Raw genomic sequence first — 22,136 nt, 5'->3', positions numbered from 1 at the left:
ATAGACAATAGAGTATCGGGTTTCTTAGAACCAAATACTGAAACCGAACAGTGGGAAATAAGGTGACCTTTGTGTTTCGTTCAGATAGGATGTGGCCAGCCACCAATCCGAATAAAAACAAAATTGAATGCTTTTCATGTTCACCGAAGGCAGCACAAAAAAATTACATAATTTCTTTTTTTATCGTAAGCAATTTGTTTATTTAGAACGTGATTGTGGCTTATGCAAGCGCCTCTTCTATTATAAAAAATATAGTTATGAGAGTAACAATATTTTCACAATTTTGGCATTGGCTAAACCTAAAATGTTACATATTTAATATGTGAAAAGTGTAGTGATATTTTGCACTTGATACAAGCATGAAAAAAGAAATTGAACGTAATTTTAGAACTTGATAGAGTTAAAATCTGTCTGCAATCGACTTTTGTTAGCAGCACTTGCTGCCTTCGTGACAATTTCATTGAGCAATATGACTGCACCATTTTTTGAATGGCTATTAGTGTCTTCCCCATTCACGTTCACATCAGCATCTTTTTCATCGATAGTCTTCAATCCGTCGTTTACTTTGTCCGATAGTTCACTGGCCGTGGTAATAGCCCCAATTTTAGATAAATTTGGACTTTTCATGAACACACTTTGTCCCTCTTCAAAAATGTTGACGTTAGCGTATCGACTCAGCACGAATAATGTAGTACATATAATAGTACCAAACAACCAATAAGTAAGGGTAATCCATTGAAGTGCACAGTTGATAGTCTTTGCTCTGGATAATATGTTTGAATAAAATATTCAAAGTTTATATTCCCTGATACTGGAATAAGTTTCAACTTACAAAGTTAGAGTGTATTTGAGCAGGTTTACTAGGGAGTCAGGTACCTCGGCTGATTCATCGAAAAATATATCATCATTATTATTTTTTTTTCTATCTCAATTCTTCATATGTACCTGATTCCTCGAACCAGATCCATGGGAAAATCATTTTTGGTAGATTTGCCATGATTTCTATTTCCTTTATCGGTTCCACTGAAGAAAAAAAACACATTATATACATTTGCCGAATCTACTCTAAACCAGAGATGACTTTAGCGCACCCGAGTATTTTTGTTGTTTTTTCGTTCTACTTTAGCTTTTTGGCCAAACATTTTTTTAAATAATATTTTGTGTAACATAACGAAGAAGAGCTTACATTTTCTGCCCCCGGTATTCGCATTGTGTGGTCATATGCACTTAGTAATTTCGCGCATTGACTCAATTTCGCAATATTACTCAATTTCTACTTTTGGGGATTTTCTTTAAATTTTACTAATATAAATGTGGTTTTTCAAAAACTGTTCTTTGTTATGTTACACAAAATATTGATACAAAGTTGTTTTGGCCAAAAAGGTAAAGTATAACGAAGAAAAAAACAACACAAATACTCGGGGGTGCGCTAAAGTCATCTCTACTCTAAAATATGAAGTCGAAAAAGTGAAGAAGATTTATGAGACGAAAATATTCGAATATGAACCTATTTAATACCTTCAAAGTTGATCTGCACTCGTCCAGCACCACGGAGCGCAACCCCAGAATTCTGAAAGCAATATACGATTCAGAAAAACGTTCCATTGTTTGGATCAAATATATTGAAAATTTACCAATTCCAAGCTAATGAAAAACTCATGCTTCTTTTTGGTTGGTTTTAAACCGGAAGCGATGTTCGCGAGAAGCGAAGGATCTGCACGATAAAAATGTGGCAGCGATATTGTGACCGGTACTTGAACGCATGGCAATAGATCCATTGTCCCTTGTATTGGGCATCTGTCAGGTTGTCGACAGAAGCATCTCGTCAAATTGTTTGCGGAAAAATCCTCAAATTCCTTCGTAAACGTATGAAGGTCAACTCCTCGATAGCTTGCTGTTTGTTCGTACTTTAGATGCAATGAAGTACATATTTGTTGAACAAAGAATGTAAGTGGCTTCTTTTTTGACTGAAGAACAAAAGAAGTGGGTCTTTCAGATTAACGTTGTCATTTGATTAACGTAGAAACTCCTGAATTCAAACCTGAAGTGGTGTGAAAAGTAAACCATCCGTTCCGACCAATTGATTACATTGATTTGATCCCTCTCCCCAAACCTTCAACTCGGTTTGACCATCAACTTCTATAACTTGTCCAGCCTTACGAATATTCTTTACTCCTCGATTCACTTTCCAATGACCAGTTGATGTGAAATTAACCTAAGAAAAAGCAATGAGAAAAAACAAGTTTACAGAATTAATATAAGAACGTTGCGAGAATGAATGAGACTCACTCCTCCTAGAATCGAGAACTTCATTTGAGTTCTATTCATTTTTTGAATCATTGGATTTTTACTCTTCCTAATTTCGTTGCATGCAAGTTTGGCCAACGGATTTTTTGTGCTACAATCAATTCCGATGCCATTATACAGTAAATCCATTGCTTTTCCCGTCCAAAAAGCATCTGTCGGACTATGAAATATTTCTTTGATGGCTGTGCTTGCGACATGCAGGAATTGACGAAATTCGAAATGCACAGTTAACCCGATTGCGGCAATAACTAGAAATAAGAACACATCAAAATGTGGTTGATTATCATTCGAAATATTGATCTTCTAATTACAAAAATCATGCTGGTCAAGGTAAGTACATAATTGTTTTGTAATGAGCGTGAATATTTTAGTATGATTGATTTTAGAATTTTGCTATTACGTGTACGAAATAAATTCTATGGCAAATATATACCGGGATGCATGGTGGTGACTATTTCATCACCTGTTAGGTTTTTACTTAAATCAGGACGAAATATATACTTCTTCATAATATTAAATGCCATTGTATCTTCTGCATCGTTGTCACTTATATTGTTTTTCCAAATGTATTCGCTGTCAAATGATTAAAAATATGGGGAAAATTTCTTTTTTCAAAATGATAGTTATATCAAAATAAATACTCAAAATAAAATGGACCGATCTCCTTCAAAATAGGTTTACTCCCATTATGAACTTCATCTTTGTTGAGAATATCGAATATATAGAATTTTAATGTTAGAGGAAAAGGCAATGTTTCATATATTCCTCGTTCAATGCAATTCTTCCTTAAATTCACATTCTGTATTCAAAATTTTATGAAATATTCCAAAATTCGATTAAAATAAGAGTATTATTTTCAAAACGTTTCAACCCGCTTCTTTACTCACCTTTTCAATAACTTTAAAAAGAATTTTGTCGAAGATAAAATAACAGAAAAGGACACCGAGTAAAAATTTCCGAGCGTAGCTTATAGACAGGCGCCCATAGTTTCGTCTTTTGAATAGATATGGTTTGAGCATTATTGGAAAAAATGCTTCAAAACTGATACAAGGATACGAATCACAAGTTATTCGAGTACACGTCTGCTTTGGCCAAACTACAGGTAAATACTGGCACAAATGTGCAGTTTCTATCGATTCGTTTAGCCGTTATCATGCGTTTATCGTCCAACAACATGGATAAAGTTTGTTTATCGTCCCATCAGTTCTCAACTCAATTATTTATCATTATCCCTTCGTTTACCGTTCAGCTTTCCATTGCATTGCGTTGCGTTGCACCGCTTTGCCCAATTATTGTTATGCTTTCGAAAATGAAACACCCAGTTTGTTTATTATTAAAGTGATAAATGATATTTTTATTTATTCCATTGAAACTTGTATCGGAAAAAATGAATGACGAAAAAGACACTCTTAATCTAAAAGTAAGAATACACGGATTTGTTTTTAGTTGATAGGCGTTCAAAAGATAACCACATTATTTAGATATCAAATTTCGGAAAGATTTCGAAAAAGAAACTCTGATAATAATAATCAATCTATAAAACTCACAACTCCTACTTTTGATCGGATTCAATGAATTGTGTTTGTTACTGAATTTATTTTATCTCATTTTCGAATCGGTTGAAAAAAAACATTGTGAATCTGATGTAATTGCATTTTGTGAACAGAAAAAAAGAAATGATGCACTACGATACTAAGTTTATTATTTGATTGTGTATTCTGCTGCATTTTGTTTATCCTTGTCATATTATTTTATCAAATAGCACGAAACAAATGTATCATTATTAGGTTTTTTTTTGCTACATGTTCAGGATATTTTCCAAAATCGTTGAATCATTATTATAATAATAATTATTATTATTTGTATTAAGAAAATGAATAGTGATAGCGACAAAGAGTATAGTGAAAATTAAAATGTATTATGTATTTGAAAATGGAAAACGGCTTTCAAATCGATGCGCGCTCGCCCGGTAGACGAACAAATATTTGTTCTGCAGCCCTTGAATGGATGTTGCGGGCTGAATGCGGTACATTTCGGATGGACGCCTTGATTTACCACAAACCGGAAGAGAAACCGCCTGTAAATTAAAAAAAAATGTATAGAGATATTAGATAGACTGCATTTTAGACATTTGACATTCATATTGGGAAGGAAAATTTTCAGAAAAGCCGAAAACTATACCTGGTGGTATACGATTTTTGTAGATCTCTTGTTTGGCACCATTTAAAGCTGGTATAGTAGTGTTGATTTCGGCTGCGACACGCTTGTATCCTTCGCCAGTTATCGGATTTCCATCTAATTAAATCAAAATGTCTCGATTAGTACCATTTGAATTGAAATGAAATGTCGAAAAATAAATTACACAAAAAAATTGAAAACTTGAAAAAATTATTTTCCGTTAATTAAATCATCATAAATTCAAAGATAAACAGAGTCAGGATTAGAAATCAAACCATAAAAACCATAACGAAATAATGGGGATCTACCCAAAAGTAAATAAATCTACAAAAATCAATCAGAAGAACAGACATGGTTGGTGATGTGAAAATAACCCAGGAATGAAATGAAAATCAAAAGGAAAATTAAGTCAAATCATTGGGTTAAGAATGTGCGTCGATTTCGACTGAATTGGGAAGAGGGTGTCAAGTGTACCTCGTGCAATTCGTCGACGTCCACAATATAAATCAGCGGCCTGGCAACCAAGTCCTGTGACTGGATTTCTTGGTGAAGATGGCTGAAATCGTGGCGACCGAGTTAAAGCCGCCGTGGCCGACGAATCGGTTTTCTCGGATGAAATCGAAACTGACGAATTGTTTGTGAACATCGACGATGTTGATGACGAAGACAAATTTGTTAGTGGAGCATCAGCATATCCATTACCAATTAAACCATTGCGTTTAATTGGGGTTGCTAATTTAAAACCATTCTGCTGCAATTCACGTGGCTGTGGAATTTTTCGTGGTTTTGGAGAGTCCAATGATAAATCTGAACCAGCTTGTTTTTTATCGATTTTTCAGAGTGAATAGAGTTTCCGTATCGTAACGTTGTCCAGATTTACATAATGATGGGGAAATTGACGAGGCAAACAGAAAGACGAATAGTACTTAGAAATAATTACTCGTGATGTAAACGATAGAAATTACAATGAAATTTAGGTCAAAATAAAACTTAAAGCGCATTTAATTCTCTCTTTCTCTTTCTCTCCCTCACTGCCTATTAACCTTGATCGGATTTTCAACTAAAATCCATTTGAGTCTTCCCAGAGTTGAATCGACCGAACCAGTAGAGACCACATACGTTACTACGCAGTTTGTTAACCATTATATATTGCCTTCATTTCATAGGTAAAAAGTGCAGGCCGTGGGATAGTTGAAACAAAAATAAATATTTACCTCGAGATCCATTGGCATGACCGTTGGTGCCGATAACTTTAGCGTTTCCATTTTCGTGAGCCACACCGTTTCCGTTAGTGTTGGCGGCAACGCCATTACCGTTTAAAGCTCCGTTGCCGTTGGTTACTTTTGCTGCATCGATGTCATCCTTTCCGATTGGAATATTACTTTTGTGGTAGCCCTTCGGGGTAGGGGGTACGCGTTCCACATCACCAAACAAGCGATTGTGAGAGTTCGCAGCAGGGCGCTTTACTGCTGAGTCTTTTATGATGGAAAGAAATATAAAAAAAAATATAAATAAATCCTCAAATTAGAAAGAACTGGAGCTATTTTTAGTTTTGCTGTGACAGGTTATCAAGTTTTATTGCTGCAAGTTAGAATTGGATAGTACAATGTGTGCAACTCGCTCACGCGGCATGCAAATTCGCACAATTCAAACGCACGACTTATTGATTAGCGGCAGTTTTGAAGAGGAAATGGCATTCTTTCATCGCTTTGACTTTCAAAATTCGTGGAAATACTGATGATTTGTTATATCTCTTATATATTTCGATTGAGGAATAAGCTTATGGTACTTTGAAAATCGGAATACATATTGAGCCGAGAAATCAGTACTAAGTAAATCATGAACCATCATCAGCAGCACATTCCATTTCTTGTGGTTTCTTGTCGTTCTCTCCATCGATTACAATTGGTTCATTGACAGAACCGAAACAAATACAACAATTTTCTCATTATGATTAATTTACTTTGATTTTTTTCTACTTTTCCATGCATTCAAACAAACCATTGAAGCACACAAAGAACCGGAAGAATTGTTCGCTTTTCAGCTCTAAACACACCCTAATTGGATTCCTGAATCATTTGCTGCAACTACAAACAGGAAAAAAATTGCGGCTATTGTTCACAGCAGAGTAATTTCGTTGGTGAAATTATTGAATAGTGTGGAGTGTTAGTATATTTATTAATGGCATTACTTCTTCATTTTTATCCATTTGGACTGCTACGTTTACTACAACTCATCTCCTTTCCGTGTGTTTTATGCTTTTGGGCCGTTTGATTTACATACATTAAATTCAATTCAGGGCAGGCATTCGATGTGAGGTGCTAGCACAAAATAATCGATAGGTCAATGTACACAAAGATACTGATGTGTATGTGTTTGGTTTTTCTATAAATTCACTGACCCCGAATAGCTCGCTACACCTAACCATAGAACGTAGAATTTTCATATAGCGCGATTGTAAGCGTTTTATATTCTTTTGAAATTCTTGCCATAATTTATAAAGAAAAACTGAGACATGAAATCGCCTTTTGCGACTATTCCTTGCCATCGTTTCGTAAGCGGAATCAAGCAACGCGTTTATCCGTTGCGGTAGAATTTCTACCGTCGAAAAGAACACAGCCTTGACAAAGCACTTTGAAAATGATTAAAACACAAAATAGTCAAATCAACACTGGCTACGAACGAAAATCGGAAAATTGTTCAATTCCTCAAAACAAACAGAGCGCATGAAATCGATTGAAACGAAAATGGGAAATAAATCAACGCGTATGAATAAACGTGCTAGAATAAAAGTTTCCAAACACACACTGACGACATTCAAACAACTGCTAACAAGCTGAGCTAAACTAACAAACATATCAAAAACGGTAGAAATTAATTTTTACACGAAATCCAAATATTTGCTATTGATTGCATTCATTCATGGTCAATACGGCCAATATGCATAGAACAATGCAAAAAAATGCAATCTACGGTCAGAAATAATTGGCGACTATGTTTTGGATACGAAAAACTTTAAAAAAAGTATTATTTTCCATCGGATTTAAAACAAAATGCCATAGAAATGTAAACAAAGTGAGACAATGAAGAAAATGTTATAATTATTGCTACATTTTGCTTGTGTACGAAAATGCTCGTGTTTTGTGGTGTCTGAGAGATTATGTGACATTAAATTGAAATTGAATTGTTTTTGGTTGTTTTTTTCTAAACAAGCAATATACCAATGAAAAAGTATCTGTAAGATCCTTGACGATCGGCTGATGTTGCCAGAATTTGAATTTTCCGGAAATGTTGGAGCAAAAAGAACAAAATAAAATAGAGTTTTATTAGAAAAACAAATTATATTTGGATCGAAAAACGTTATTATTATGTAGAAACGAAAAAATTAGCGGTCGAATCACTCGCGTAAAAGCAACAATATTGTTGGGCAATAGAAACTATGCCATTTACTATTGATTATATTTTGTAGTATTTACCATTTCCATTTCCGTTTTTCACGTCATTGGCCGGTCCAAAAATGTTCGATGTCATGTTATTGCGCACACTGCGTGGTGTTGATGGCAAACTTCCACCGAAAATGCCGCCATCACTGCTGCCACCACCTGGGGGTTTAAGAACTCTGTAAAAAGGAAAAAAGAAAGATCCATTTAGTACCTATTTAATTCATTAGAAACTTGATTTTTTAATATCTTGAGTTCAAATGAGACTAAGATATTGACTCGATTATAAGCGCAACACATGCGGTAGACTGTAACTGAATGGAGTTCTGGCTCGGATTCTGACTTGAACTTTGGTTTTGCTGGGTTGAAATGGTGTTAATTGAAGTAAAATTAACGTAACCAATGACAATAACTTAATAACAGTCATCAGATGCAAATTAATATACTTTGAATGATTCTACACAGCGTCGACAACATTTTGCATTAATTTATCTTTGCCTATTCCACGATCAATAGGCTAAATCTAAATAGCTCAATCAACATAGACTGAACGACAGAAATACTTTTCTTGTCTCATCATTCTTCATTTATCATTATAATTGATGATTTCTTGCTTATAAAAAATGAGAGCTTAGAAACAAACTCTGTTGCAGAAAAAAACAAATGCAACCTTTTTTATTAATTTCATTGAGAGTTGAATATTGAGGGAAAATGGCGACACAACATGAAATTATGTTTCATTGCTATTACTTTGATCCTATAATAAGAATACATTGCATTTTTGTGCTCTGATTTACAATAATATCAGACATGTTTTTTTTTCGATTTGATGATACAAAAGCTTGCACCGACCGGTACTCAATGACTTTGCGTGTTGTTGATGCCGATGAAAGAGACACAAATAAAACAACACGAAAAACCAAAATGGGAACAAACAAAACTTTACTTCGATTTGCCAAAATAAATGCTCTACCGAAATGTGGATACGTATGTGGTGTAGGCACGATTTTCGCTTTAGAATAATGAATGGGAAACGAAATATTGGCTTTTTCATATTATACGAATAAATGTAGTCGAGGAATTTTTTTTTGGTCAATTTCGCTTTTCGAGACACGATTGACTTGTCGTAGCAATAAAAAAAAACCTTCGATTCTGGTGAAAAAAGCCAAAATATTAAACAACGACATTTCTGTCTTTTTTTCTCTTGAAGTCGCTCGTTCATCATTGGAATAACCTTGAGTTTGTCATAGAAAATTGATTGTTCATAATCGTTTCCAAGTAAATGAAGCAGAAAGTGCTCTGCCACTAGTTGTCGGAAAATTACACTTGATTTTCACAGTTTATTTAAAAAAAAAAACAGACAAAAACAATAAAAGTTTTCATTAAGTTTCACAGTGATTGCGAAAATAAATATTAATTTTTGCACTATATACATTCATTTTCGTCTTACACACTCTCATAGTATCGACGTTTTCTCGTTGTCTGAGCAAAATGTCATCGTAGCTTGTACATTTTATTGGAATTTCTAATTTTTGTGAATGTGACCGAAATCAGTGAGACACTAAAATCGATGCATGTGTATCTCGCCAAGCGAACATCGCATAAAATCCAATATGGGACATGCAGCGCAGAAGATATCTCTACAGAAACCAATTAACCATAAAAACAAACATACAAATTGATTACGACCAGTTACAAGCTGCTAACTGATTTTCCTGTCTACTGCGTTTCAATTTGATCGGCAGATAAAAATTACGCTCCAACTTCATAAAATTATTTCTATATTTTTTTCTTTACTTCACCTAAGCGTTGATTTTAAATGACTTAGCGGCCCCTTTTTCTCAGTTAACAATCAATCGGAAAAAATGGAATGGAATGCAATGCGATTGCAAAACAAACAAAAAGATGCATCATTGGATGGCAGAAAAAGAAATCGGTGCGAATGCTTGTTTTCTTGCATTAAAAATCAATAGAAACAATTATATGAAATTAATGCAAACGATTTGTGGAATGCATTTTGTATCAATTAACCCTCAACTGCATGAATTTTTCCTAGGACTGGGAGTACTGGTATTTGGTTGATTTTTGGCCATAGATAACGAAAAAAATATTCATAATCCTAGATTTCCCATGGTTTAGTCAGGAAATGCGATAGAAATAAGTCAGAGAACAATGAAATCCATTGTTTAAAAGTGTCAAAAATATGTCTAATTTGGAAACCGAATAATTTATTTTGTCAAATTTTCGTTTTCGTGCACATTTTTGTTTATAACTCACCAATCGTACGACATAGACAAATGACGCCAAAGACAAAAATAAAGAAAAAACATTGACAAATAAAAATTCCCCTTGAAGCAATGTCATCCGCCGTACGATTCACATTATACAGGTGTTTAAATGATGCCCGCCAAAAGGCGGGCTTATGCAGTTGAGGGTTAATACGAGAAAAGTCGGAAATGATTGTATTTTTCCGGCATCGATGAACCGATTCAAATTGACAAGATAATTATTGTTGGACGTTCTTAGGCATCAATTACCAATAGCCATTTGGATTCAGACTTGCCAAGAATTTTGTTTTCGTTGTCCTTATTTCTGTTCGCATATTTGTTCGATTGTCGATAATTGCGATGGTAGCTGTATAACGGTCGCTCTTATGCAAATTTATCCATCGTTAGAAAAGGCAAACAAGTGATACGATGAGATGCAATGGCATCATTAAAACTGCAACTCAACAGTGACATCCATATGTCTAATATATTGATTGGTAACCAATCGCATACAGCATTGGATGCATACAATGCTGTGATGTTTCAATTGCATTTTATTTACACTTGGTGGATATGACACAAGCGGAGAGATTGAACAAATAACTCGAGAAAAATGTTACAAATGACCAAGTGACAACTAAAAATCACACAAGTCGAACTTTAATCAGCTTGAACAGGTTTCATCTCTGGATTCAATTGAACTTGTGCACAAAATTAATGGAGTTACAGAGTTAAAGAAATTATTTCGTTGAAATAATTATGTTTGTTTTCTCATTTTTTATTTTTCAACATATCATATGGAAACTGTGGACACATGTGGCCTTTCTCGGCTTGAACTTGTTTTGCATATTTTTCTTGTTATGGTGTGAATAACCATGGATATGGCAAATATGAAATGATATCCGTAATCATGGTGCCCACACATAATGCAAATAGATTGAATGTAATTTTCGACGAATAATCACTTCAACGGGAGCATTTTATTGAAAGCCTCATGCGAACTCGTTCTTTTTACAAAACTATTTCTTATATTGAAATTGAATTAAGATATCAATATCAGATAATGAAATCAGTCGATTTCGGAGTAAAAATAACTGGATTTAAAAACAGAAGCTACTGGCGAAGCGTCCAGTTAATCGTTGAATAATTTATCTTCAATTTTACTGGTATCTATGAACACCTATTTGTGGAGTGATTGTGGCAATGTTAATTTCATTTCTAGATTCAATTTTCTCTGGTGATCATAGGATACCGCCAGAGGTTGCAACATGTTGTTCAAGAGTAGAAAATTAGAAAATATTCGACGATTCCATTTATATTCATTTTGTATGTAAAGACATTGTACTGATTTGTGTAGAAAAATGTAAGAACATATTCATTATCTACCCGATTGAGCAACAATATATTTGTTGAAGCTCTCTTCGTACAACCACACACACATTAATATTATCGATCAAATGTTCGTCACTCCGAAAAATTACTGAAGGGGTTTGTCGAAAGTCAAAAATGCAATAAAATCATGATTTGTATTTAGAACGCAAATATTATTCGCATATTTGATGGAAATCAGTGTAACTCACAAAACAATGGGTCATTGAAGAGAACTGTTATAATTTATTAATACTGAACACGTAATTCGTTTTCTTATAATCTCCAGTTGAGCTGTGTTTGTACCATAGCCCATTTGAACTAAACAGTTTTTGGTTGGATTAGCGATTGGCAGTCTTATTAATTGAGAAGCAAAAATTTAACGTGTTTCACAGCCAGAGATCGATGCAACGTATCTTCGGCAAATCAATTGAAACGCCAACGAAACAATTTAATAATTCGAATGCAGATGACATACGGTACCTTCATTCAACTAAGCCATTGAAATTATCGTCGAATATCTTTCATTTAAAATAAAATATCCAATTAATTATTTTTATAACGGTTGTGACACTATTTCAAATACGAACCATTGCAAGCTTCACTCTCTGCAGAATGGAGAGATAGTAAATTGTCTATAGTAAATAACTGAAAAACAAAAGTAGAGTGCGCGCCTCGTTTTACATTAAGGCAAATCAATTTCCGGGCTCATTTATTTAAAACAATTTAATGGCAATCCTCTAGTTTCACTGGCTATTCTTGGTCGGTGAATTTCATTTGGAATTTACATCAACGATGCGGACGCGATGCATGCATACATCAATTGGCTGATTTGTGCATACGAATATTGACAAAATAAGTGGGTTCTGTATTTCTATGGGTGAGATTGAGAGTGGAGTATGTTTTTTCTTCGATTTATATTTTTGAAAAGGCGAGTATGTTTTCTGATGATTCCGTTGGCGTTAAAGTAGAGTATGTTGTAGTACCGTCTAGCCTCCGCGGTCTTCATGGTTTTCGCGCAACTGATAAAAGATAACAACATGGTGTCTTCGGCAAAGTTGTAGTACTTGAGGTCTTCTATAACTAAGCTGAAGACAGTTATCTCTTATCTCTTATCAGTTGCGCGCAAATCGCGCACATAAAAAAGCAAATTTTATATAGAACTTATTTTTTCTTATCATTTTTCGCGCTTTTCGCGGAACTGATAAGAGATAAGAGATAACTGTCTTCAGCGATATTATAGAAGACCTCGAGTGCTACAACTTTGCCGAAGACACCAAGTTGTTATCTCTTATCAGTTCCACGAAAACCGTGAAAAACCGCGAGGACCCGCTAAAAACGAACATACTCGCTTTTAACCATTTTTAAGTCGACAGAAACTTGCTCTTCTCTTTCGTAACAAAGTCAATCAAACATACACTACTCTCAATCTCACCCATAGATTTGTGAGTAAATTATCACTTTTTATTTAAATCCATCACAAATATTTTCACGTAATCAAATTCGACAGTTGAACCTACATAAAATATGAACCGGTATAAAGACAGTGGCGGGGCAGGCAATGTGTAACTGAATTATTACATGACAACGCGGGGCGTGGAAACGAAACTTCAAACGTATACTACGCGCCCAACGTAGTGAACGCAAGTATATTTTGACAGCGGATCTAGTACTACAAATTCGACCTTGTAAATTCTACCTTGCAAAGTACAGCACTTTTTTAGCATTTGTGCTACATAGTGAAATTCAGTTCTATACACGGAACACGACAACACAACAATTTTCAAGTTCAAATTTCAATTACACGCATTGAAAGTTTGATTCGATAGCGTTTAATTCAAATTTGAATTTAAAAATATTATGTCGTCATGTACCGTGTATATATTTGAATTTAGTAGCACATATTCTACACATGTAAACTATACTTTACAAAGTGGAATTTGAGGGAAAATAATTATGGAAAATGGCAAATTCTTGTTTTTAATATATAAAATACATCTTTATATGCGTAACAAGTGCAATGCCTTGCTACATACGCTGTATTATATACTATGTAGCTGAATTTCACTATGTAGTATACATACTGCACATGTAAACTATACTTTACAAGGTAGAATTTCTGATTTTTCAATGGAGAGTTTCCTCAATTTTTCTCTTATACTGGACTCGAATAGCTTATCCGATTTTGTTGGAATTGCTCTTGGCTACTGCCATGAGCAAAGAAGCATTGATTCCTGGATTTTTCGTTCACTCATTTCACTTCAAATTCAGTTGATTTCCCTTCTTTGTAGAGATGATAACAATCATTTTACAAAGAACTACAAGGAAAATCAAGTGCCAATATATATTGGTTTTGATGGCCTTGTTTGGGTAGAGTCGAGATTGAAGTGAAATGAGTGAATGAAAAATCCAGGAATCAATGAATAGAAATGGGCTCAAAAAAGACAGAACTTCTTCGAAAATCGCTACCAAATGCGGAACTTTTCTTTACTCACGACAGTTGCCAGATACAATTCCAATACAATCGGACAATCTATTCGAGTACTTCCCAAAAAAAAATTTTTGGTCCAATTTCAAAAATCAGTGAAAAATTGAAGATTTCATTCTGCAACTATGCTTTTCTTCCGATATAACTGCTATTTGGATATTGGAATTTTATTTTTGTATCACAAAAGTTATCTATGCCAAATTCCAAGTAAATTGGATGAAAAATTGATCATTTTTACTTGTAAAGTATAGTTTACAATACAATGCATCGAGCGTCATGGTATACTTAATCAGTTTATTTATATTTCCGTACAGACTTTGAAAACTTCTATTCCAGTAAACAGTAGAATGTATTCAGATTGGGATTTGTTCGACAAAGTTTCATTTTTAATTTTTACGGCACATATGTTTATGGAAAACAACTCCCGACAAAACGTGATAAAATAAACCTCACTTCAATTTTATTTTGATTGTTCAAAATGTCAAAAATATGAACAATAATTAAATAAAAATGGTGGCAAATGCTAATTGTACTAGTTTCAATCAGTTTATTCTAGTACGTTATATACTGGGAGATCAACAAAACATGCTGTGTAGCAATGCTAAACGTAAAATCACGCAAAATTGAACATTCATTTAACATTTCATTCAATTTATTTGGATAATTTTTATATAGGAAATGAAGTTTCTAGACATGGGTTTTAATGGCCTAGTTTGAGTAGAATTTACAATGGCGTGAGAAAACAAATTGAAAAATCCAGGAATCATTGAACGGAAAAGTGGTAAAAAGTCATAGAACTTATCTTAACGAGTTTTAGATTCAAATAATGTTCATTGAAAAAGGAATTTGAAAAAAAAAACATTTGAAAAAAATGCGAAATTATTATTCAAAAACATTTACAGGAAATCATAAAGCAACTGAAGATATTTTTCATTTTTGTTGGGAAACGTAATAGATCGTAATTGATACTACGTGGGGCGCGTAGTTACTTGTGGCAGCACACAGAACATAACTACGCGTTTCTGGGCCCCGTGACAACGTAAACATAGTGCACATTTGGTTTTAGCGGCACGTGCTTTCGATCACAAAATAGATGGCTCCACAAAATACATGACACCAGCCACAGTGATGAGTATACAAATCATAAAAAACCGATAACCGGACAGTTTTTTTTATTTCATGCACACGGTGTCGAAAAACATGGTGAACTCTATGGTTGCTTGTTTGCCGGTGGTGCATTTGTTGTATAAATTCATAGGCTGTATTTACTCGACGTCGTAATACGATATTCAATTTGGTCGTGCTCAACACAAACCCAACGCTGTGTGTGTGCGTCTATTCAAATGAACTTCCTTATTAAATGATTCGACATTGTTTACAGTAATGTGTGCCATGCCCATGTTTTCAATTGTATGGATCTATGTTTGACATCCTATGCGTAATAATGCGTGAGGTTTCGTTCAAATGTTATATTTGAATGCACCAGTCCACATTATGGACGAGTGGACTAATCCATAAAACGGGAAATAAACGAAACTATCGAATTGGCTTCAATTTCATTGTTCGTCAACATGTTTATTCCACTAGAAAATAAAATGGTCAAAAGCCGCTTTCCAATTTCCTGCTACCGTTTTCATACTTTGTTAACCTTTTTATTCTATTCCATTTCAATACTTGCGACAAAGTAGTACAGGCTACAATTAAAACTGTAAAAAAACACGATCAATTATTCACTGTTCTTGGGTAATAACAACCACAGATGATAATATCATTTGAATGTGAGCATTTTTTCATTTGAACAAAAACTTTTCCACAATTTAGTGTTGTATTTTTTCTCGTACTAATAGGGTCAAGAGTTCGAATAACTATCAGAATTGACGCGTCTGATGAAAGGAAGAAGATGATGTGGTGAGAAGTAGCGGAGATAGAAGCGAGAGCGTTAATTGATTTGCGGCAACTGCAATGCCAACGATGCGATGCATTCATATGTTTTCTTCTGTTCGAAAGATGAAAATAGAAATCTCTGTGAAACCGAATTGCGGTCCATTGCTTCGAAATTACTTTTTTCAGGTCATATGGTGTGCCTTCAAATGTGGGTTTTTTGCCGCAATATCTGCGCTTGATTGAACCAAGTTCTTAAATTAATTTCAAACATCGTATGAATGCACATTCGATGCGCAATTGTTCAATGCTAAGCAAGAAATTAATTTTCCCTCAGGTCAATGAAAGTAGAAGAAAAAAGGTTATCAAAATCAATGTCTCTTTTCACTTCAGTTAAATGTTCCAGATATTTCTAATGGTCACTACTTCAAAAAAAAACGTAATAATAAAATAAATGAAATCAAGACTTTTTCATATACCATGTAGACTGAAATTAAAATTTATGGACGTGTTGAGGTTGGGCACGTGTGGTTTTACAGCTTTAAATCGGAAATTTACATATTTCACCGATGGCCACCTTCGAGTAGATTGAAATGTTTAATTGTAGACCGTAGAATGGTCTAAAAATGAATGTAATTGTTCGGGACAATTTATCTCATAGGTTTTTTGTGCACCATCGGCAAAACACGATCCCCATTGTATGGCCAACAGATAAACTGCATTCACTCCGATAATGAAGAAAAATTTGAGTATAATTCGTTTTCGGCATTCATTCTCGTTGAAAAATAATGAGAGATCTTGTGCGGTTTTATATTGAAGAGGGAGGCGTATTATCACCTGATTCAAATGAAATTGTTCTATTTATTTGGAATTATTCACCTTTCGCTTGTTGATTTTGTTTATGTTTGTTTTCCACGGTTTCTCCATCGCAGCGAGAACATGAAACGGAAGCAAGTCTTTGTGTTTTAGCCGCTGGCAACGTTGCACTTATTTGTTGTTAACAAATATGAAAATTCAACGAAAATTCAGATAAAAAACATTTGAGTTACACCGCCTGTGTGGTGAAAGGAACGCACTGAAAATAACGGACAAAATTTTGCTATGAAGTGAAACGCCTAACATACAAGAATTTAATCAATCCCGTTCAATTCAATTGTGCAAGACTTTCGGTTGACTTTCGTATAAATTTATAATTAAGTTTCTAATATTAGCGGATCTAAATGCCTGTCCAAACAGGAATGCACTGAAAGGAGAAAAACAATGGCTTTCAATCGTCGATTTAGTGACATTCATTCGATTGAATTCGTTGAAACTTCGCGAGTTGCGACTTGAATGAAAATCGTCAGTCAACCGTTGTGCAAAAGTCAACCAGTGCACTTATCCAGAGATTTTTATGGCTATGATTAAAGCATGCATATTGTGTCGACAACGAAGCATTCACAACACCCAAACAGAGAATGATTTTTTATTAAACTAAATCACGTTACCGATGAGAATCACAAGCAGTAATTTAGCATTTGCTTAATGCATTCTATGCCATTTATTAACACTTGATAATTACCGTAATGTCTTTTGGCGTACAACTCAACAAAAACGCCAAGCAAACAAACAAAGGAACCAACTAAGTTCGTACACACAACACGAAGAAATGAATTTAAAGAAAAACGCAATTGAATTCAATGTATGAAAAACGCGTTGGAATTTATTGCAATAAAAACATTATTATAAATACAAATGAAGAAGCAATTTGCAGTAAACGTGGCAAGAAAATTGAGAAGAATTATGCCCAGAAAGAAGAACTAGTCGAATGAAAGAGTTTATTAAAATGTAAAAGAAATGCAAAATGAAATCAACGAACGAGAGAGAATGGAGTGAGAACTGGAACTGATGATGGTTTGGAGCGTAGCGTAGCGTTTTTCATTTTCATATTGTTCGGCGATTTCGGCCCGCTTTATGCTTAGCCAGTTTGCCATTGAACACACTTCCTCGCCGTCCACATTGAGTGAATGAACGAAAACTAATAATTATAGTTTTCCGCTGTTCGACTACCGCGTCACACGCAAACACGCAAAAGAACATGAATTCGACACCGGGTCCGAGGTGGATATACATTTCTGTGCTTGAAATTTTCTTGGACGTTTCTTCATCAACGATGAAGATGAGCTTATGCAATCACATAATCGTGGCATTCTTTCCGCGAAAAGGGGAGAAACAATCAAATTAGACGGTCATTCGAACAAAACAAATTAATCGCCAAACAGAGTTATGGAATATTTTTTTCGCTTTTATTCCATTCTACGCCTGTTGTATCATCGATTTTTTTTTGCTCCGTGGCGCTTTTTCCACATTTACCTTTAGCAATATTGACATTCAATTTATTGCTGGTAAACGAAGAATTAAATTCAGAAGCTGTATTATTTATACTATTGAAATTCAATTTTTCCATAGCTTTTCGACAGAGAGATGCGCATTATGGTTTTTATTGTTTCGATGGTCAATAGTGCGTGAAATTACGTTTTGAGTTTAACCATTGTACGGAAGCAACTGATTTCGAATTGCGTTTTTTCTTTCTTTTTTTTCTACAAAGTTGTCTTCCCACTGATCACTAGTCACTACTGTCACTATGGACACATTCGCATGCATGCTTTGGAATATAGATCGAAATGAAAAAAAAAATCTTCATTAAAACCATGTTGTCATGAAGAGATTTTGACGATTGCGATGCTTCGAGTCTTGTTCAAGTGGTGATAAATTTTGAACCACATCATAAACGACACAAGCAATCAATTTCACCATTGATGCTGTGATTTATATGTGACGAAGATTAAATTGTGATTTGGTTAAATTTAGGCGACTTGATTCCTATCCATATTCTGGTTTTCGAGATACAGCCGAAATGATAACGATGATATTATAACTGTATGAAAGGACAGTATTTTGAGGACTGTGTAAATGTTGATCTGGATAAAGTTGAAACTGTTCACACGTCGTATGGCATCTGCAACGAATTGAAACTTATGTATATGGCATAGCATACGCATGCGTTTTACATGAATATTTCAAAAGACCTTTTTTGCGTCTTCGCTTAAAATAGAATCGATTTCGACGTTTTAGAACTAAATGCACACAACCATCACTGGATGATGATATAAAAATGGTCACCATACAAGTTGAGTGTTTTATACGGAAAGATACGTTCTCAAAATAGATTTTAACAGAGTCGATAAAACAAAGACACAACTAAACCTGCATCGAGACTTGGAGCCCATTCGCTTGGTTGCGATCATTTTATGGACTATCAGAACATGCAATGACGCAAACATACAGCAGCATTCACCGAAATTACATTGTTCATGTTCACACTAGTGAAGGTACCGAATGTGTCCATCGATCTTGAAGTTTTATTTCATTCTTCTTCGAATGTGATGCCGTTGAACATTTTCTCATTTCATTTTGAGAAACTCAAATCAGAAATAAGCAATTACAATCACACAAGATCTACAGCAACACTTGTACTCATCACAATCTATATTCATTATTATTCACTATAGAATAGCTCTCATTCGATTTATGAATTCATTTTTTTGATCACGATAAATGAGATGAACCGAAAACAGTATGCAGTAAAATATATCGTTAAGTTAATAAACTGATCCATATTTTCAATGATGACTCTATGTAATTGCAAACTCGAGAATAATGGATTTCATTGTATATTTACCGAGCGAACAAATGAAATGCACGGCTTTTCTTCGATATTATTCAAACGGCAAATGCTACGTCATTTTCATCATAATAAAAAAAAAAAAATTAAGAATCGTGTAAGCATCAAGAGTTCATTTAATCAGCAAAAGAGCATCGAGTCTAGCGGTTGCAGTAAGCGATTTTCCACATGAAAATGTTGAATTCGGGTAAAAAGAAAGAAAAACAGAGCACGGCATAAAGAATTGGAACGAGTGCATGTTGGAATGTTTTTCGCTGAGATTTTTCTACGTGTCAGTTGGTTCCAATCGTTTTTCTTCACTTTGGTCATTGGGAGAGATGAATCGAGGCTGAGAGGATCGCGTTCTTAAATGTGTTTTCGATGAAAGAGATAACGGTTGGTGCTGTTACTCGAGCTGCTCGAATTTTTCGTTGTAGTGCATATAACGCTACTTTGTTCGGAATACAAAAGAAGAAAAAAAGAAACAAAAATGTCGATCGACAAAATGAAAATTAAACGCTAGGAAGTTTGTGATTCCGATTTGCCCATTCGTTTATTCCACGCTTGTTTCGCAGTTTCGCTGGGGATAGTCGGGGTTTTTATTGGTGCATGTGAAATAAATATCAGTAGCTGTCATCTGTACTGCGTGCTGCTATGCTTTACTACGATTTTATTTCTTTATAACACATTAAACCCATTTTGAATTTATCTTCGTGGCTGGGCTTTCATTTTGTGAACATCGAGAGAAGATCAGCGAAGAAATTAAACATTTTTTTCTATCTTCTTTGAATTGAAAGCGGATGAAATCTATGGGTTTTTGTGCGCTCAATAGACAATAATCCCGTTGATTGTGGAAAAGTGGAGAAACAGTCGTCCATCAAACCGACTGAAATCGGATGGAATCTGTGTAACGATCACTGCATGCACTTTGCTTCGGTAACGGTCAATCAACAAGTCGATTCTTATACACTCTCTTTCTCGGCATTGATACAGAGAGGATGAAAGCATTGGATCTAAGTAATTACGTTTTGAGTACCATCTTATTCAATTGAATTGTACCCATAGACGAATCTCTTTTGAAATGCAATCGCTTGCTCGTTTTTTCGTGATTGTTTCACATACCATTCGCACTACCTGTGAATGCAGTTATCTCATGCGCCGACGCGACCGTGCCATAAAACTTTTTGTTTTCGTTTTTTTTCTATTTGAAATTAAACTTCTCGAAATAAATTTTCACTGTGAGTTTTTTCAGTTAAAATAAAAGTAATAAAGGTTTATTTTCAGGTTGGATATCGTGTTCTTTGAACTTGCACGAAAAGCCATAATTTAGACGAACTTTCATCTGTTAAGAGAAGAAGCCGAGTACAGCTACAAATCCGCTTACAACTTTTTTTTCTTCATTTGTTTGTTTGTCTGAATGCTCTAAATCGGTTTCTTTCGGTGTTTTTCGTCTTCTTATTCGTTGATTGTTGAAAATCTTCAAGTACGCAGAATGCATGTCGCTGCGTCTGAAGCTACACCGCGCGCGATTTATTCACGATAAATATTTATTCAACGAATTATCACTGGTCTCGTTCCTCATCATTTATATTAAAAATAATTTGTTATTCCACATTTTCTCCTTGTATTTGCCCATGTTTGAATTAAATTTACGACCGAATCGTGTGTACCGTTGAAAAAGGGCAAGAATAAAAATATGAACACAGTCGGCGATTTATCTTGAAAATTGAACGTCTTAGTGAAAAGAACACAATTATCATCATATTTATAACGAATTCGAATAAATGCAATGTTATTCATTAACCACGACCACATGTGCAACCAATCTCTTTTGACGTTTAATCGTGAAACTGTTCAAGTGTTAATTTGTCTATGCCACCAACATCGCTAGGATTTATTCCCTTCCTGTGTACTGCACTCAGTTTACAGATGAAATGTTTAATTTAAACAAAACCGACAAACCGACCAAGCAATCTTCAAACAATTGACCGCTTATTGATATGGCGATCAGTTTCATCGATCGGCATGGAATGGTGGGCAGAAAGTGTGGAAAGTGTTAAAATTGCATTCTGATGCGCGCATTATTTTTACGCTTCTTCGTTCTGGAAAGCCTCACTTCCTCATCTCGGCGAGTCACGCGAAATACGACGTGCCGATCAAAAGCGAATCACACGCAGGAACAAGAGCACACACAAAACGCGGTTATTTTTATTCAAAAAGAGTTCAGAGGCTTTTACTTACTTAATTGCTTCTGCGTCGATTTGTTTGCATAGCTTCTTTTTGTGAATGAAATGGCCAAATGCATTTATAGGTCATCTGCACACATGCCACTTCATGCATGGAACGCAGTGTAGACATTAAAAAGAAAACAAGTCGATTTAGATAGTTTTACTTTGCTACGTTTTCCGGAATTTCGCATTTCGTTCAATAAATCATACAAATGGCACTTTGCACGAACAAGCAGTTCCATTCATGTTGGCACTGGGAGTGAGTAAGCGAGTGAA

At 34.8% G+C, this 22,136-nt stretch overlaps 2 protein-coding genes across 4 annotated transcripts in view; both read right to left on the bottom strand.

The window, feature by feature from the left end:
* Positions 1-80: 80 nt before the first annotated feature.
* On the bottom strand, positions 81-3,483 carry LOC129568440 (sensory neuron membrane protein 1-like). The gene is made up of 11 exons (XM_055446291.1): positions 3,408-3,483; positions 3,195-3,205; positions 2,949-3,106; positions 2,741-2,880; positions 2,290-2,555; positions 2,042-2,215; positions 1,635-1,967; positions 1,519-1,570; positions 946-1,023; positions 833-881; positions 81-763 (listed from the first exon to the last, which is right to left on the bottom strand). The coding sequence occupies exons 1-11, from the start codon at positions 3,481-3,483 to the stop codon at positions 385-387; spliced, it is 1,716 nt and encodes a 571-aa protein (XP_055302266.1). The 3' UTR covers positions 81-384.
* A 146-nt stretch (positions 3,484-3,629) lies between these two features.
* Positions 3,630-22,136, bottom strand: part of LOC129568275 (microtubule-associated protein Jupiter) — a 64,587-nt gene continuing 46,080 nt past the window's right edge. For 2 of the 3 annotated variants that reach the window (XM_055445943.1, XM_055445942.1), the window contains exons 3-8: positions 7,962-8,104; positions 7,707-7,742; positions 5,700-5,960; positions 4,960-5,301; positions 4,489-4,602; positions 3,630-4,384 (exon numbers count right to left, since the gene is read on the bottom strand). In XM_055445943.1, the coding sequence (XP_055301918.1) occupies positions 4,359-4,384; positions 4,489-4,602; positions 4,960-5,301; positions 5,700-5,960; positions 7,707-7,742; positions 7,962-8,104 (922 nt within the window). In that variant the 3' untranslated portion in view covers positions 3,630-4,358. The remainder of the gene's footprint in view (positions 4,385-4,488; positions 4,603-4,959; positions 5,302-5,699; positions 5,961-7,706; positions 7,743-7,961; positions 8,105-22,136) is intronic. The other variant, XM_055445944.1, reaches the window with a different exon arrangement.

The sequence above is a fragment of the Sitodiplosis mosellana genome, unplaced genomic scaffold (assembly GCF_009176505.1).
Source record: "Sitodiplosis mosellana isolate CC-2019 unplaced genomic scaffold, AAFC_SMos_1.0 Smas_scaffold_18, whole genome shotgun sequence".
Lineage (NCBI taxonomy): Eukaryota > Metazoa > Arthropoda > Insecta > Diptera > Cecidomyiidae > Sitodiplosis > Sitodiplosis mosellana.
The sequence above is the reverse complement of the archived record's forward strand: the minus strand, read 5'-3'. Positions and strand labels throughout refer to the sequence as shown.

Bases quoted from the DNA above. Each gene is read 5' to 3' on its own strand.
- LOC129568440 (XM_055446291.1), bottom strand. From the start codon at position 3,483: ATGTTGTTGGACGATAAACGCATGATAACGGCTAAACGAATCGATAGA. The intron at 2,216-2,289 runs GTGAGTCTCATT...GCTTTTTCTTAG, and splicing joins AGTTCTCGATTCTAGGAGGA to GTTAATTTCACATCAACTGG. The intron at 1,024-1,518 runs GTATTAAATAGG...TTTTTTCTTCAG, and splicing joins AGTGCAGATCAACTTTGAAG to TGGAACCGATAAAGGAAATA.